The 13,748-nt window shown below is 34.9% G+C and overlaps 1 protein-coding gene across 1 annotated transcript; it reads right to left on the bottom strand.

Annotated features, from left to right (window-relative positions):
- Positions 1 to 218: 218 nt before the first annotated feature.
- Positions 219 to 550, bottom strand: LOC129516644 (LYR motif-containing protein 4-like). The gene has a single exon (XM_055336161.1). It carries the CDS (start codon positions 548 to 550, stop codon positions 323 to 325), a length of 228 nt encoding a protein of 75 aa, XP_055192136.1. The 3' UTR covers positions 219 to 322.
- Between the last annotated feature and the right edge of the window lie 13,198 nt (positions 551 to 13,748).

The following is a 13,748-nucleotide window of genomic DNA, read 5'->3' as shown; positions in this document are numbered from 1 at the left end:
AGGCACAGAGGAGAGGAGACGCGACAATACACAGCAGTGTTCCGAGTGGGCGCCACTTCTTCATTCTAACACCTGGATCAAGGAGACACAGCCACCCTTTTCGCTCAGGCTGCCAAAGAATGGACACCGGACTCAGTTTATCAGCTCCTGGAGGGCAGGCGGAGCGAGAGGCTACCGTTGGAGGAGGCCGCCTGCGGTCCGTGGGGAGCCGACCAAGCGCAGGACGGACGCTGAAGGCAGCCCTCCGCTGCCCGTGGCGGCTGGCCCCGGCTCCCTGGGTCCTAGGCTTCTCTTGATTCTCAATGATCAGCTTGTCAGCCGACTACACCTGGCCGATGTGGACCTGTCGACGAATTATTCCGAGGTCTCTTTTGGCTTTATTCACTAGGGCCTGAATTTCTGCAGGATCCTTTACATTCTTATTTTCTCTGAAGGCATCTCTTATTCTCCTGACGGCGTAAGTTCTGTAGTTGTGGGCGCCGAAATGCTCGCTCTCTCTCAGCATCGCCCGGTACAGATCTAACACTCGTGCGCGGCTGGAGGCTGCCATTGTGGAAAGGGGGAAAAAAAAACAAACCAACCCGCGAAGCGGGTCGTCTTCGGGAAGGCCCCGACGTCACCCAACCCGCTCGGCAAAGCCGCGGACGCGCTGAACCGGCGCGGCGGGGGCCGGGGCCGGGGGCGGCCAGCGGGGCCGGGAGCTCGGCAGGCGGGCGCAGGCGGGCGCAGGCGGGCTCGGGGCAGCCCGAGGGGGAGGCGCCGGCCGGGAGGCGGGCCCCGGGCGCGGCCGCCCCCCCACCCACCCCCCCCCTCCCCGCGGGCCGAGGCGGGCAGAGGGGAAGCCGCGGGGAAGGGGCCCGAGCCCGAGGACGCCTCCCTTATGCTTAATATTAAATGAGCATTAAATAAATATGCACTGTTGGAACAAATGGATTCTAGTCTTTCATCATAAAGAATCTCATAACTCTGTATCTATATAATCATTCCATCTGTCAGTTACATTATATATAGGGATGACATATAGTTATTACAGTACAGGATTCGGGGATAGGTTTCTCTGGCTAATTTCTGGTCTTATATAATATTAGATATAAATTTACTTTGTTTACCTTGCAGAGATTTGCTATAAGGAGTAAATAATACAAATGAAATTCCTAGTATTATATCAGCTGCAGAATAATTACATCAGGTATAGTTTAAGAAATTTCTATGTGCCAATCCTCTACTCAGTAATTCACTTAGGTTATTTCTCTAAATTCCCTCTCAACTGTTTGATGGAGGTTCTATTATTATTGCCACTTTACAGGTGATAAATTTAACAAAAAGAAATATTCAGTAATTTTTAAAAACCTTACATCTAGTAAGTCTCTTCCAGAGCCCCTTGATCATTATCTTATATAATGCTTACTAAATATTTCTTCTTTTGCTTTTTGCTTAGGTTTAGTTCTAGGCTATATGCTGATGATACAAAGATCAGTAAGAAAAAAATGCTGATATTCTAGGAGAGAAAGAGAAGATACAGAAAGGACCCAAATTTTACATCATTTTTGTATCCATTCTTGGTACTTAAATTGGGTATTGGCAGAAAACATACTATTCCCTGAAGGCACATTATATCCTAAATGTGTTCATATGCAATTCTAGATAATTATATATTCCAATTTCAAGTAAAATTACTAGCATGAAGTATTGTGTTTATTTTCCATCAAAAATAGATGCATATCCTTATCAGAAGGAAGCAAGATTTTACTTAGTTTGAAATATGTCCACATAGACAGAGTAAAATGGGTCACAACTTGAGAAGATAAGAAAAGAGAATAGCTGTTGAGAGAATTTTCAGATGCAGGCTCACATAGCTTCATAACACTGTAAAATTGCCTAAACTCCTTAACTTGCATGCTATTTCTTACTTTTAGAAAACTTTTTAGAGGAGTATTGAAGTGTGGAAGAATTAATGAGTTAGCAATTTATAATTCCCTGAATTTGCTTACTGAAATTAGGTGCAAGGGTTGGTAATAGATGGAGGGTAAAGGAAATTCTTCTAAAGGTTCAAGTTATATTGACCGGTTAGTATAAGATCAGTTATGTTAATAAGGACATACATTGATTTTTCAAACACAAGATTAAAGATAAAAGCTATTAATAATTATATTTTAAGAGCAAAGCCAGAGGCTAATAAAGGTAAAACCATAGTGTTGACTCATCTATAGTCTGGTATATCGGTATGTAGAAATTTTACAAATTTGTACCATTTGCAATAAAGAAAATTAGTCAGATATATTTAGCTATAAGCTGGTAAATCAAATGTTTGGTTATGCCAAAAATAGGGGAATTAGAAATAATTCTAAGCGCATGGCACCTTCTAAATATTAAATGCAATATGTTAAAGCAAGTGCAAAATAACCAGGTATGTTACAGGTACAACAAAAGTACCTATATTTTACTGTTGAAAGAAGAATTTTATTTATTTTTTTAAATTTTTGTTTTTAAATTTATTTATTTATTTATTTATTTATTTATTTATATTTAAATATAAATTTATTTATTTATAAATTTATTTATTTATGATAGTCACACAGAGAGAGAGAGAGAGAGGCGCAGAGACAGAGGCAGAGGGAGAAGCAGGCTCCATGCACCGGGAGCCCGACGTGGGATTCGATCCCGGGTCTCCAGGATCGCGCCCTGGGCCAAAGGCAGGCGCCAAACCGCTGCGCCTCCCAGGGATCCCGAAAGAAGAATTTTAAATATCTTTAAAATAATTCTCTCTTGAAATGCTACAAAGTAGTAGTAAACAATGTGATGAATAAGTTGTAAAGAAATACTTAACCATGCAGTATGCCTATTAGGATTTTCACACAAAACAAAATACTGAGTAAACTATTGAACATAGTTTAACTGTGATGAGAATATAAAAATATATGGACAAATTTTTAAATGAAGTAAGCAAGAAACTATTCATCTTATTTAATTGTGTGTGTGTGTTTAAAAGGATGTGTTTCTGTGCGTGCGCACCCCCATTTTGGAAGTTGTTAATGGGTTTAAAGTGCAAAAAGGTCAGCCATAGTATAATTTGGTAGTGGCAAGATTTTTTTTTAAGATTTTATTTATTCATTCGTTTTAAGACTTAATTTATTCATTCATGAGAAACACAGAGAGAGAGAAGCAGAGACACAGGCAGAGGGAGAAGCAGGCTCCGCGCAGGGAGCCTGGCATAGGACTTGATCCCAGGTCTCTAGGATCAGGCCCTGGGCTGAAGGTGGCATTAAACCACTCAGCCATCCAGGCTACCCAATAGTGGCAAGATTTGAATCATTAGATACCAAAATGTCACCATGACATTTTACCAAACATGGCCTACACCTTTCTTTTAGACAATGTTATGTCCATTCTAATGTTTCTATATAACAAGGCAAATGTATGCTAGGCTTAAGAAACATATTACCTATATATCAGCAGAGGAAAACATTTAAAATATAAATTCAGCAATAGATTTCAACACTAATGAACTGGATTCCCCCACCCAATGGAAGAAGTGGACTTGTCAAAGTTGTTGAAGGGCACCTAGGTGGCTTAGTCTGGTAAGCATCTGCCCTCAGCCCAGGTCATGATCTCAGGGTCCTGGGATGGAGCCCCTCATTGGGCTACCTGTTTAGTAGGGAGTTTGTTTCTCACTTTCTTTCTGCCTCTCACCCTGCTCATGCTCTCTTTCTCTCTCAAATAAATAAATAAAATCTTTTTATAAAAGACCATTGAGGTTTTTACAGTGTCTCTTAATTTACAAACCTTTAAGTAGATTCATGTTTCAACTATGAAAGAGGAAAAAATAAAAAAATATCAGAAGCAAGTGGTCATACAACTGACAATTATGCAAATCCCTTTTGTAATTAATATTTATTGATTTTTCCCAGATTAGAAGTATTCTGTATATCACTGAGGAAATAACAATGAACAAACCAGATATGGTTCCTGTGCTTATGGAAATTCTCCTTTAAAAATGTGTCACATTCAGTCTGAAGTAATCTATGAATGTCTGCATTAAGTTATTTCAATAAGAAGATACCATATTGGTGTAAGTTGAGAGAAAGGAAAACTCTTGACAATAGCATTGATTTAAGGAAAAATCTTAGAATGCCTCATTGGCTAGAAAGCTTCTGAATTCTGGACTTCCAGGAAAGAACATTTCTCAACCAGGAAAAGTAAACTGAATATAGACCATAGTAAAAGCCAATCAGAGTGTTAATAACTCAGTAGTGTAAAAAGAGATAATAGAAAAATAAGGAATACTGATGACTATAATACAATAGATTTAGTAAAGCACATTCATAACAAAAGTTTTAAGGCAAAAGATAAAATTTTTTTTTTCTTCTGAGCAACATTTCATCTTTGGCTAAAATATTGGAACATAAAACATAGGATTTTCAAATGTATATATACTAACCTTAAGTATTTCAGAAGAGATGAAGATTGATAAATGTCTAAGTTATTGCTAAAGTTCAAGGGAATGACATTTTTAAAATCACAGTTTTGTTAAAATGATTTATTGACCAATGAAATAGCAGGTACACATGTAGTTCTTATTCTGGGGCACGGTTAGTTCACTTGGAAGGCAAGCTTTTTTGTAGTCTAATTTGTTTCCATGAGCTTTTAGTGAGATCTCTAAACACAGGATGGTCAAGTCTCCTGTGTCTTTTAGAGCAAGGGGAACTGCTACTTTTGGCTCAGCCCCCCCACCCCGCCCCCACAGCTGTTTCCTTCCAAGCATCTCAGTATTTCACTCCATATATACACAGTCATGTGTTTGGCCAAACACTTATGGAGATGTCAATGCATATCTTTAGTACTCTTGCCCTGTTTGCTCTCTTTTCTTCAGAACCCTAACATCCAAATTTTAATGCTCCTCACACTCCCAAACTCTGATCTATGTTTGTTCTGTCATTGAGACTGCTAATCTCACTAGGGTTCCACTTCCCTGTCCTGTTGTATGAAATAGTATCTGAGGAAGAAAGCCAGGGTGTATGTCCCTTAGCTTTTATGGTGTCCATATCAAATGCATCACAGTCTGCAATGTTCATTGTCCCAGGTCTGAAAACAATAGTTTCATATAATGTGTTTAGTGTTACCTTTGTTTATGTCATAGAGGAAGTCCTGGTACTCACATTTCTATCATAGCTGGAGCATTAACCATGCAAGTTATTAAACTGTTAAAAATAAAGTCACTTAGCATATCTCTTCTGGCTTTCAGGCTTCATGCTTTTCTTCTTTCGATGCTTTAATTCACTCTTCTTTGTCCATACCAAATTATCACCTGTCTTTAGCAAAATCCTCATATCCCTTGTCTTCTTTGATGCTTTCTTATGATTACTCTATCTTATTTAATATGTGAATTCTTATATCTATTCTTTGCTATACAACCTATTTTGAAGTAATCTCATACTGCTTATTGATATGACTTGTATTATTTTCTAAACTAAAATAGATTTTTGGATTCCTCAGTTATGCTTAGGTGGTTACAACATCTTGTTATAGGAGAGAATTATGTTCTATATTTATCTTTTTTTTCAATAACTACAGAGGCATTACTAATATATTAACCCACTAAAATATTTAGTGATCAATTTGAATTTTTATAAATTCTTAAACAACTGTATTTTCTTATCCATTTTTATGAAAATTGATAAAACTACATATTTAAAATCCTTGACCATTAGTTTTATAAATATCTAGTGTTTTTATTTCTCAAGCATCAGTAAATATCCATTAGATAGAGAATTTTTTTAATTATAAAATTAGCAATGAACATTCCTTATGCCAAATGTCCTTATATTTTAAGATATAGAAATTGAGACTAAAAGAGGTTTAATCTGGTCAAAGACCACACAGCTACTTATAATCAGAGCTGTGGTTAGAACACTGGTTTTCTAACTTCTAATTGAATGCTCTTTGTACGAAACATCTATGTGGGACCTTCATAAATGATTTATGAAGAAATAGAATATTTTTAAACCTAGTTCACAGATAGTACATAAGTCACATCACTTCAAATATTTTAGATTTAGAACAGAAAATCATTTACTGAATTTCTTTTGAAATAATTATATAACAATTTATTAAACAGTCTGAACATTGGGCTACATACAAAGAAAAAAATGAAAGTATTTTCATTTTTTCCCCTCACTCTCACTCTGCTATAAGTACTTTTGCTTCCTTATAGAGGATATTATCAATATTTTAGGAAAATATCATGATTTTTCAGATGTTTTGGTTATTGTAGAAAAAGTCCATTGATTTGACTTACAAATTCTAATCCAATATGCAATTTTAAATATGATCCCTCTCCCTAGCACAAGGAATTGGTATGAATAGGGAGTTTAGTCTCTTATTTTATTCTTTCTCTCCTTTTCTTAGCTAGGAGGGAAGGGTGCATTGTCTGTATTTGTTGCATGCATGCATATCTTTCTTTTTCATCTTTGGGGTCATTTGGGTTATACAAAGAAGGGAAGAAAAAAGGGTAGGTGCTTCTTGGTTACCCAAAACTTTTTATGTTTTTTGTTAATTGTAATAAAGTTTAGGCTCTCTTCCCTTTGTGCAGAAGATAAGAAATACTAATTATTTTGAGAGGAGTGGGTGAATGATTTTGGAATTTCCTGGTGAAATGTTCAACTTCACATTTCCTTGATATGCGCATTCTGACTGATTTCAGTTCTCCCTCAACCTCAACTTCCACTTCACCTTCCACTAAATCTCTTACTATCCTCTTGAATGGTTCACAATAGCAAAATGGAAAATGGGTACAACCTTAAGAAAATTCTGAGGATTTAGTAATGCAATTGAGCAAGAGCATCCGGCCTACAGAGGACAGTTGCTATAAATTTATTTACTTCAAAATTAAAAATGAGCATTTTAAGTAATAGTCAAAACTAAACAAAATGTTGCAGTGATCTAAAGATGCAACTTTCTTGAAAATGAAAAAAAGAAAAAAACGTCCATGAGATGTGTATTCCTTTAGCCTTTTCAACTAAAATCTAATTCAAAATAAAATGATCCCTTTAAAACTCCTATTTGGGATGCCTGGGTGGCTCAACAGTAGAGCCTTTAGCTCAGAGTATGATCCTGGGTCTGGGGATTGAGTCCCACATCGGGCTTCCTGAGAGGAGCCTGCTTCTCCCTCTACCAATGTCTCTGCCGCTCTCTGTCTCTCATGAATAAATAAATAAATCTTAAAAAAAGATTAGGGGTAAAAACAACAGAATTAGACATCAAGGTCTTTAAATATTAGAACTGTAATACAAGTAAGATTTTTTTTAAAAAAAAAGGTATACTTAAAAGACTTTAAGGAATATGAGGATTGACATTGTGAACAAGTGGTAGAAATCAAGGTGATTAGGCAAACCTGAGAAAGAAAAACTTGGTCTTTTAGAAGTAATAAACTGATTGTTGAAAGTGTAATTCGATAATTACATTTCATTTATTTATTCACGAGAGACACAGAGAGGCAGAGACTAAGGCAGAGGGAGACACCGGCTCCATGCAGGGAGCCTGATGTGGGACTCCATCCTGGGACTGTAGGATCACACCCTGAGCCACAGGCATATATGCTTGATCACTGAGCCACCCCAGTCATCCCAAATAAAATCTTTAAAAAATAAATAAATAAAACTCATGTTTGCTTATTAAAAATTATCATGATCATCATAATTTATGTGTCCTTATTTTTATTTTATTTTTAATATATTTTTTAATGAGAGAGACAGAAAGAGAGAGTCAGAGACATAGGCAGAGGAAGAAACAGGCTCCATGGAAGGAGCCTAATGTGGGATTCACCCAGGAAACTCCAGGATCACGCCCTGAGCTGAAGGCAGATGCTCACCCACTGAGCCACCTAGGTGTCCCATTTATGTGTCCTTAGTGATCAATTATCGCTCATATTTGTTGAAAGAGTTCATGCAAAAAAAAAATGAAGCTGAATCTTTGTGTAAAATATAGTCTTTGTGCAGCTCTTTTGTTTTCACTTACCTTACGGGTGGAGAAAGTGAGAGTCTTCCTGACTACATGGAATATATTTCTTTTTCTTTATTGTTTTGGTTTTGTAACTGCATTATTACTTCTAAGTATTAGAAACTGAATCATGTATTTGTTTGCATAATATGTGCCATAGTGCGAGGCCATTGTGGGTTTCTATTAGTTGTTTATTTGATAATGATTATCTAGCAATAGAAATCCTCTTATGATTTTACACTATTTTGTAATCATTGGGAGAACTTATATAAGTACAGAAAACTGATACTGGAGATAACTGAAATGAGGTAATTTGTTTCTTAGGAACATCATTATTTACATCAGGAGGTCTATGTAAAGATATCTTGAGTTGCTGACAACATATTTATTTTATAATTCAAATATCTTATAAAAATCTTGTGGGCTTTAGTTATCTCTATACCATAGCAATTTATGTCTGCCTACCTATCTATCTATTATATATCTGTCTACCTTTCATCTACATAGCCCACCCAGATCTTTTCCTAGTGGTATTATTCTTTAATTCCAGGAAAACAAACAAACAAACAACAACAACAACAACAAAAAAAAAACTTTCAGTACAGTTTTTCTTGTTTGTCACAATCAGGATTCCCACCAGAGAATGCCAAACTGTGATTTTTGCATTTGGCTGAGCAGGAACTAAGCTGAGATCTTGGGAATAAAGAAGACATTCTGAGCAACTGTAAAGAGTATTACATGTATTTCAACAAGGAAATACTATGGGTCTATTCCTTGGCTTTTTCTGCCAGAGTCACAGACTTTGGAAATTTACATAGCTTCTGTACCAAAAAAAAAAAAAGAATAGTGAACTTGAAATGAGGAGATGATATACTTCTTTCCAAATGAACCATGGACTATCTTCAATGATGAGAATAAGAGAGCTGGCGTTCACTTATTTTTTTTTTCAATTTGAACATTAGAAGTCATTTCTCTATTGAAGGATAATCTCTTGAGCAATATTTAAAAATGTATTTACTAGGAATAATATCTTATTTTTGTTATTAAAGAAAAAAGAGTACCCTTACTTTAATCTCTGAGAAATTCACATTATCCAAATACTTTTAATATGCAAAGATATTCAAAAAGCCTGCTAGCAGTACAGATTACCATAAATTAGTAGATTTGAAAGAAGAAATACATTGATTTGATGCTTGCAAAAATGCAATAGATTTATAGGAACTGGGCAATTTGATATTTATGCTTATATATTCTCTGTGCCTTGTAATTCTAAACATATTCAGCTAGTATCATATTGCAAGAACACACAATTATCTCTTCATTGTGATGATTTTTGGCATTCCAATAGTGTTAAATGCTATAAATATATTTTCCTGATTTTATGTTAATAACAAAACAGCTACCAATACAAATATGATAGAATATTTTGCATACACTACATGATGAATCACAAGCCAACATTGTTGTTGCTGTTTTTCTTTTCCTATTACTGAAAACTGTAAGTCATGAGTGCCTAAAATAAGTGATGGATTGAAAGAGTCTAGCAGGAAAATGTGGAAAGTAGAATTATGATTTTTTTTTTTAGGTTACAATAGGAATAGGAAGTCAAAAAACCCTGGACAAAGGATAAAGAGACCATGTTCTGTTAATAACCAGTTCTGTGATCTTTATAAAGTAAATCATATTTCCTAAAGTTCAGTTTATTCAACTGTAAAATGATAGCTTAAGGTTAAAAGAAATGAACAGGCCTGCCATTTTTAGAGATAAAATGTAATATGTAATAATTTTATGAAGTATAGATAATTCAAACACAATCACCTTTAACCTTCATTCTACTTCATTTCCTCATTTTCCCATCATATATGCCTGTTGTCTCTTCTATTATTATCTACTATGTATTAATGAAAACTTTTTCATAACCTCCAGATCAGAGCAGTATGATCTCATTTTTTTCATCTTAAAAATATCCATTGAGTAGGATTTTGGTGAGTTTTTTTCCTATGGTAGTTTAAGTTGTAAAAACTCACTGAAAATTTGCATATCAATATAAGTAGAGATATTATGGTGAAACAAGTTAAAACAAAATGATTTCTAGTTTTTAAAGCTGCATTTATTCATCTCAGAAATTATTTTTTGTATACATTCCATGCTTCCACTATTATTTAAAAATTAAACAGTGAATTTTTTATAACAAAACCTTTGCATATGAGAGTGACATCTTGAAGTAGGGAATGCTGCATAATAGGAGTGCATATTTGACAATTATGGAGGATTATGAGAGATGAGTGAGAACAACATTTATTCGCCACAGAAGCCAGTAAGAAATTCAGAGGAATCAGAGTAATTTTTTTAGCATATAATACTTAGATAAAGGAAATGTAAAGAACTATGATTATTATCTTTCTATGAGGTTCTTTGTTTACCAGGAACCAAATCTCACTCAAATGAGCTTAAGACAAGTAGAAAGTGTGTTGGACTGTTACAGAAATGTCACAAGGAACTCCAAATCAGCCTGGCTTTATGATGTAAAGAAACTGGTAATACTTCAGGAACCAAAATTATTGTTCTCTTATTTCTGCCTCTCTGAATTCACTTGTCTGTTACCATTGCTTCTTTCCTTGATTTGCTTCATTACCAGCTCTATAGTAGTCACATCCCTCCATTGTCTCTGAAAGTGTATATTATTAGTGGTAGCTTTTGTATTCTCATTCCTAACCCCTGGGAACAAGTTGTCTTGGTTTTGAGTTAACTATTCATCCATATGTTAAACAACTTGTGTTAGGCAATTCTGTCATGTAGCCCATGGCTTACTCTGCAACACTATGACAAAAGAGTCTTTGAGAAGTATTGCATGTGTGTGTGTGTGTGTGGGGGGGGGGATAATGGACTTTGCCAAGAAAGAAAGAAAGAAAGAAAGAAAGAAAGAAAGAAAGAAAGAAAGAAAGAAAGAAGAAAGAAGAAAGAAAAGAAAGAAAGAAAGAAAGAAAGAAAGAAAGAAAGAAAGAAAGAGGAAAGGAAGGAAGGAAGGAAGGAAGGAAGAAGAAGAAAAGAAAAGAAAAAAAGAAAAGAAATTTCCAGAAAGGAAAAGTAGGAATGAGAAAGTAAATAATATGAATCTGATTATACAATATTATTTTGTATCCAATTAGGATATATGAATATAAGGGTATATCTGCTGTGAAAATTGGTATTAAATCCCTGAGTTGTGTTATAACTGCAGAACAGCAAATATTTACTGATTATAATTTATGTTAACCTGAATTGAATTCAACTGAATTACATTGAACTAGAAAGTTTTGTTTTGCTTTGTTTGTTCTATTTTTTGTTTTGATCACTGAGATTTCAATTTTAAAATGTCACCTGGCTTTTAGGCTCTGATGCAAGTTCCTCCCAAATGGTAACTGAAATACATATGGAGATGAAAACTGGTGAATTTACACAGCAACACTGAAAATTCAGTCTGGTAATCAACTTATTAGCAAGCCTAGAAGAGGTTTTTATTCGCCAGAATGAATAACCTGGATTGGTAGATACTGTTGGGTTGCAGTCCTACGAGAAATGGCATGGTTAAGAAATACAAGTATGAATTTTTAATCCTCATTACATCAATACTTAAGAGATGTAAAGGCAGTACTGAACTGACAGCTGTTATGCTGTTCATTCTCTGCACAATTTCTACATTTTGTCATATCAAAAATGTTTCCTTCATCTCTTTATTTTCTACATATTCCAAATTGCCATGTGGCAGAAGCACAGATTTCTAGTTTAAAATATATAGGTGCTACATAAAGCATTTATAGAGGCAGAACGAATTCTATTTCCAGGGAAGATTTTATGTTATAGCTTTTAATTTACATGATATATTTAGAGTTTACACAGTTTAGATAGTCGGAGAATGCGCAAATCTCATCTTGGGCCAACATGTGAAATTTTGTTAGACATTAAGAACCAATACAGAAGCAAAATGCATCAGCCAACTTAACATCTGACTTTATATCCTGTAGAGAAAGTGTCCAGCATCCAAGGAGATAAAGAATGGAGTAATGGGCACTAGACTATTACCAATTAATAAACCAATGCATAAAATGATATGGGTAATTTTCTTATTTAGCACAAATGCATAAATTTCATTCATTACACTTATACTCTTCAAAGGAGAAGTTAATAGAAAATAATAGTAAGACAAAAGAAAAATATAATTGATAACAGTAGAAAGATGTTGAGTAGAACAATTAAAAGAAACATTGTAAAATCTGCATAAGTAGATTTATAAGTCTACAATATAAGCGATAAATAAATGAGAAAGGATAAATAGATGTATAAGGATCGAAGATGGAAACTAAACTCTAAATATAGAGACAGAAAAATATGATAAAGCTATAAAAATCACCATGCTAACACTTTTTAAAATAAATAGATAAAATATCAGATTTCTACTAAACTGAAAAAGTAAAAAGATTTTGTAATAGTCTAGACAAATTGGTTTTGATTCATCCCTTTAAAACTTTCCTGGAAAGTTTTCATGAAATAAGAAAAATAAAAAAACAACTCATGAGAGCTTAGAAAATGTATCTTCATAATTCATATATTAAGAATATGAAAAACATTTTCTTTGGAGAACAGAAATATTGGTGAATTCATATCCAAGTCAGCAAAATGCCTCCTGTCTGGATTAGAAATAGCACTTTCAGGTACAGTACCAATGGTCTAGACTGAGAGAAATGCATCCAATACAGCATGTCCATTTGCCTTGAATGTGAGTAAACACTATCTATAATACCTTTCCCAAATGCCTATAAAATTAGACTGGATGGGATAGAAGGAAGTGGAATCAGAAGATATAAGAAAGATTGGTAGAAAAATCATCAAATTTCAACTTTAAATTTTGTTCAGTCCACTGTTATCAATATATAGAATAGTTCGATATACTACTGCCTTTCGTGAAACAGTCAGTGGAGCCCAGGAACTATGAGATGACACTTAGCTGGTGTTGATTCAGATTTGTACTGCTATAGGGGTACATTCAGTCTCACACTCCACCAACAGCAAAGATCAAGATTCAGGAATGGGATGGTTTCCAAAGAGGCAACTTTGGAATGGGAAATCACCGGCTCACAGTGACAAAGTTTCTTTGAATTTAGATAAAACATAAATGTTTATTTCCCCCAATAAGGTTCCCACCTTTAGATTACCACATCTCTAAAGTGGCCAGATTTTCTGTTTTGTGCAACAGAGACAATACTAGATCATAAAGTCTGGACGTTTAATTAGGAATCTGCAATAAATGGAGTCGTCATAACACAGTCTGACTCCATTCTCCTTACGTTGGTGATTTTAGATTTGTTTTGAGTGTTAAACTGTCAGTACTTTTTAAATTTTGTGCAAGTTCTCTTGTTTTTATTTTCTTTGAGATTACATCCTTAATATGGTATGCCTTGCAATATGATTTCTGAACAAGGAAATTTTGTTCAAAACAAGCATTATGATTGTATACTAATGTTTACAACATTCACTATTCTCACCTATGTTCCACAGTATCAATGTAAGGTTTGCTTTATAGAATTGTAGTACCCCTTGGAGGCATGGTTATGATACCAGTTGGAAAACAACATCATGCAAGCTTAGGGTGCTGGCTCACAGAAAGAGGTTCATGATGTGGTACAACACCATCCCCTATCTCCTATTGTTTGAATACATGGCTCTGAGAACAGGAATGAATAAAGGAGTAGTAATTCTTAGTATAAATAGGATTA

Source organism: Nyctereutes procyonoides, unplaced genomic scaffold (assembly GCF_905146905.1).
Source record: "Nyctereutes procyonoides isolate TBG_1078 unplaced genomic scaffold, NYPRO_anot_genome, whole genome shotgun sequence".
Lineage (NCBI taxonomy): Eukaryota > Metazoa > Chordata > Mammalia > Carnivora > Canidae > Nyctereutes > Nyctereutes procyonoides.
This window is presented reverse-complemented; position numbering and strand designations above follow the sequence as displayed.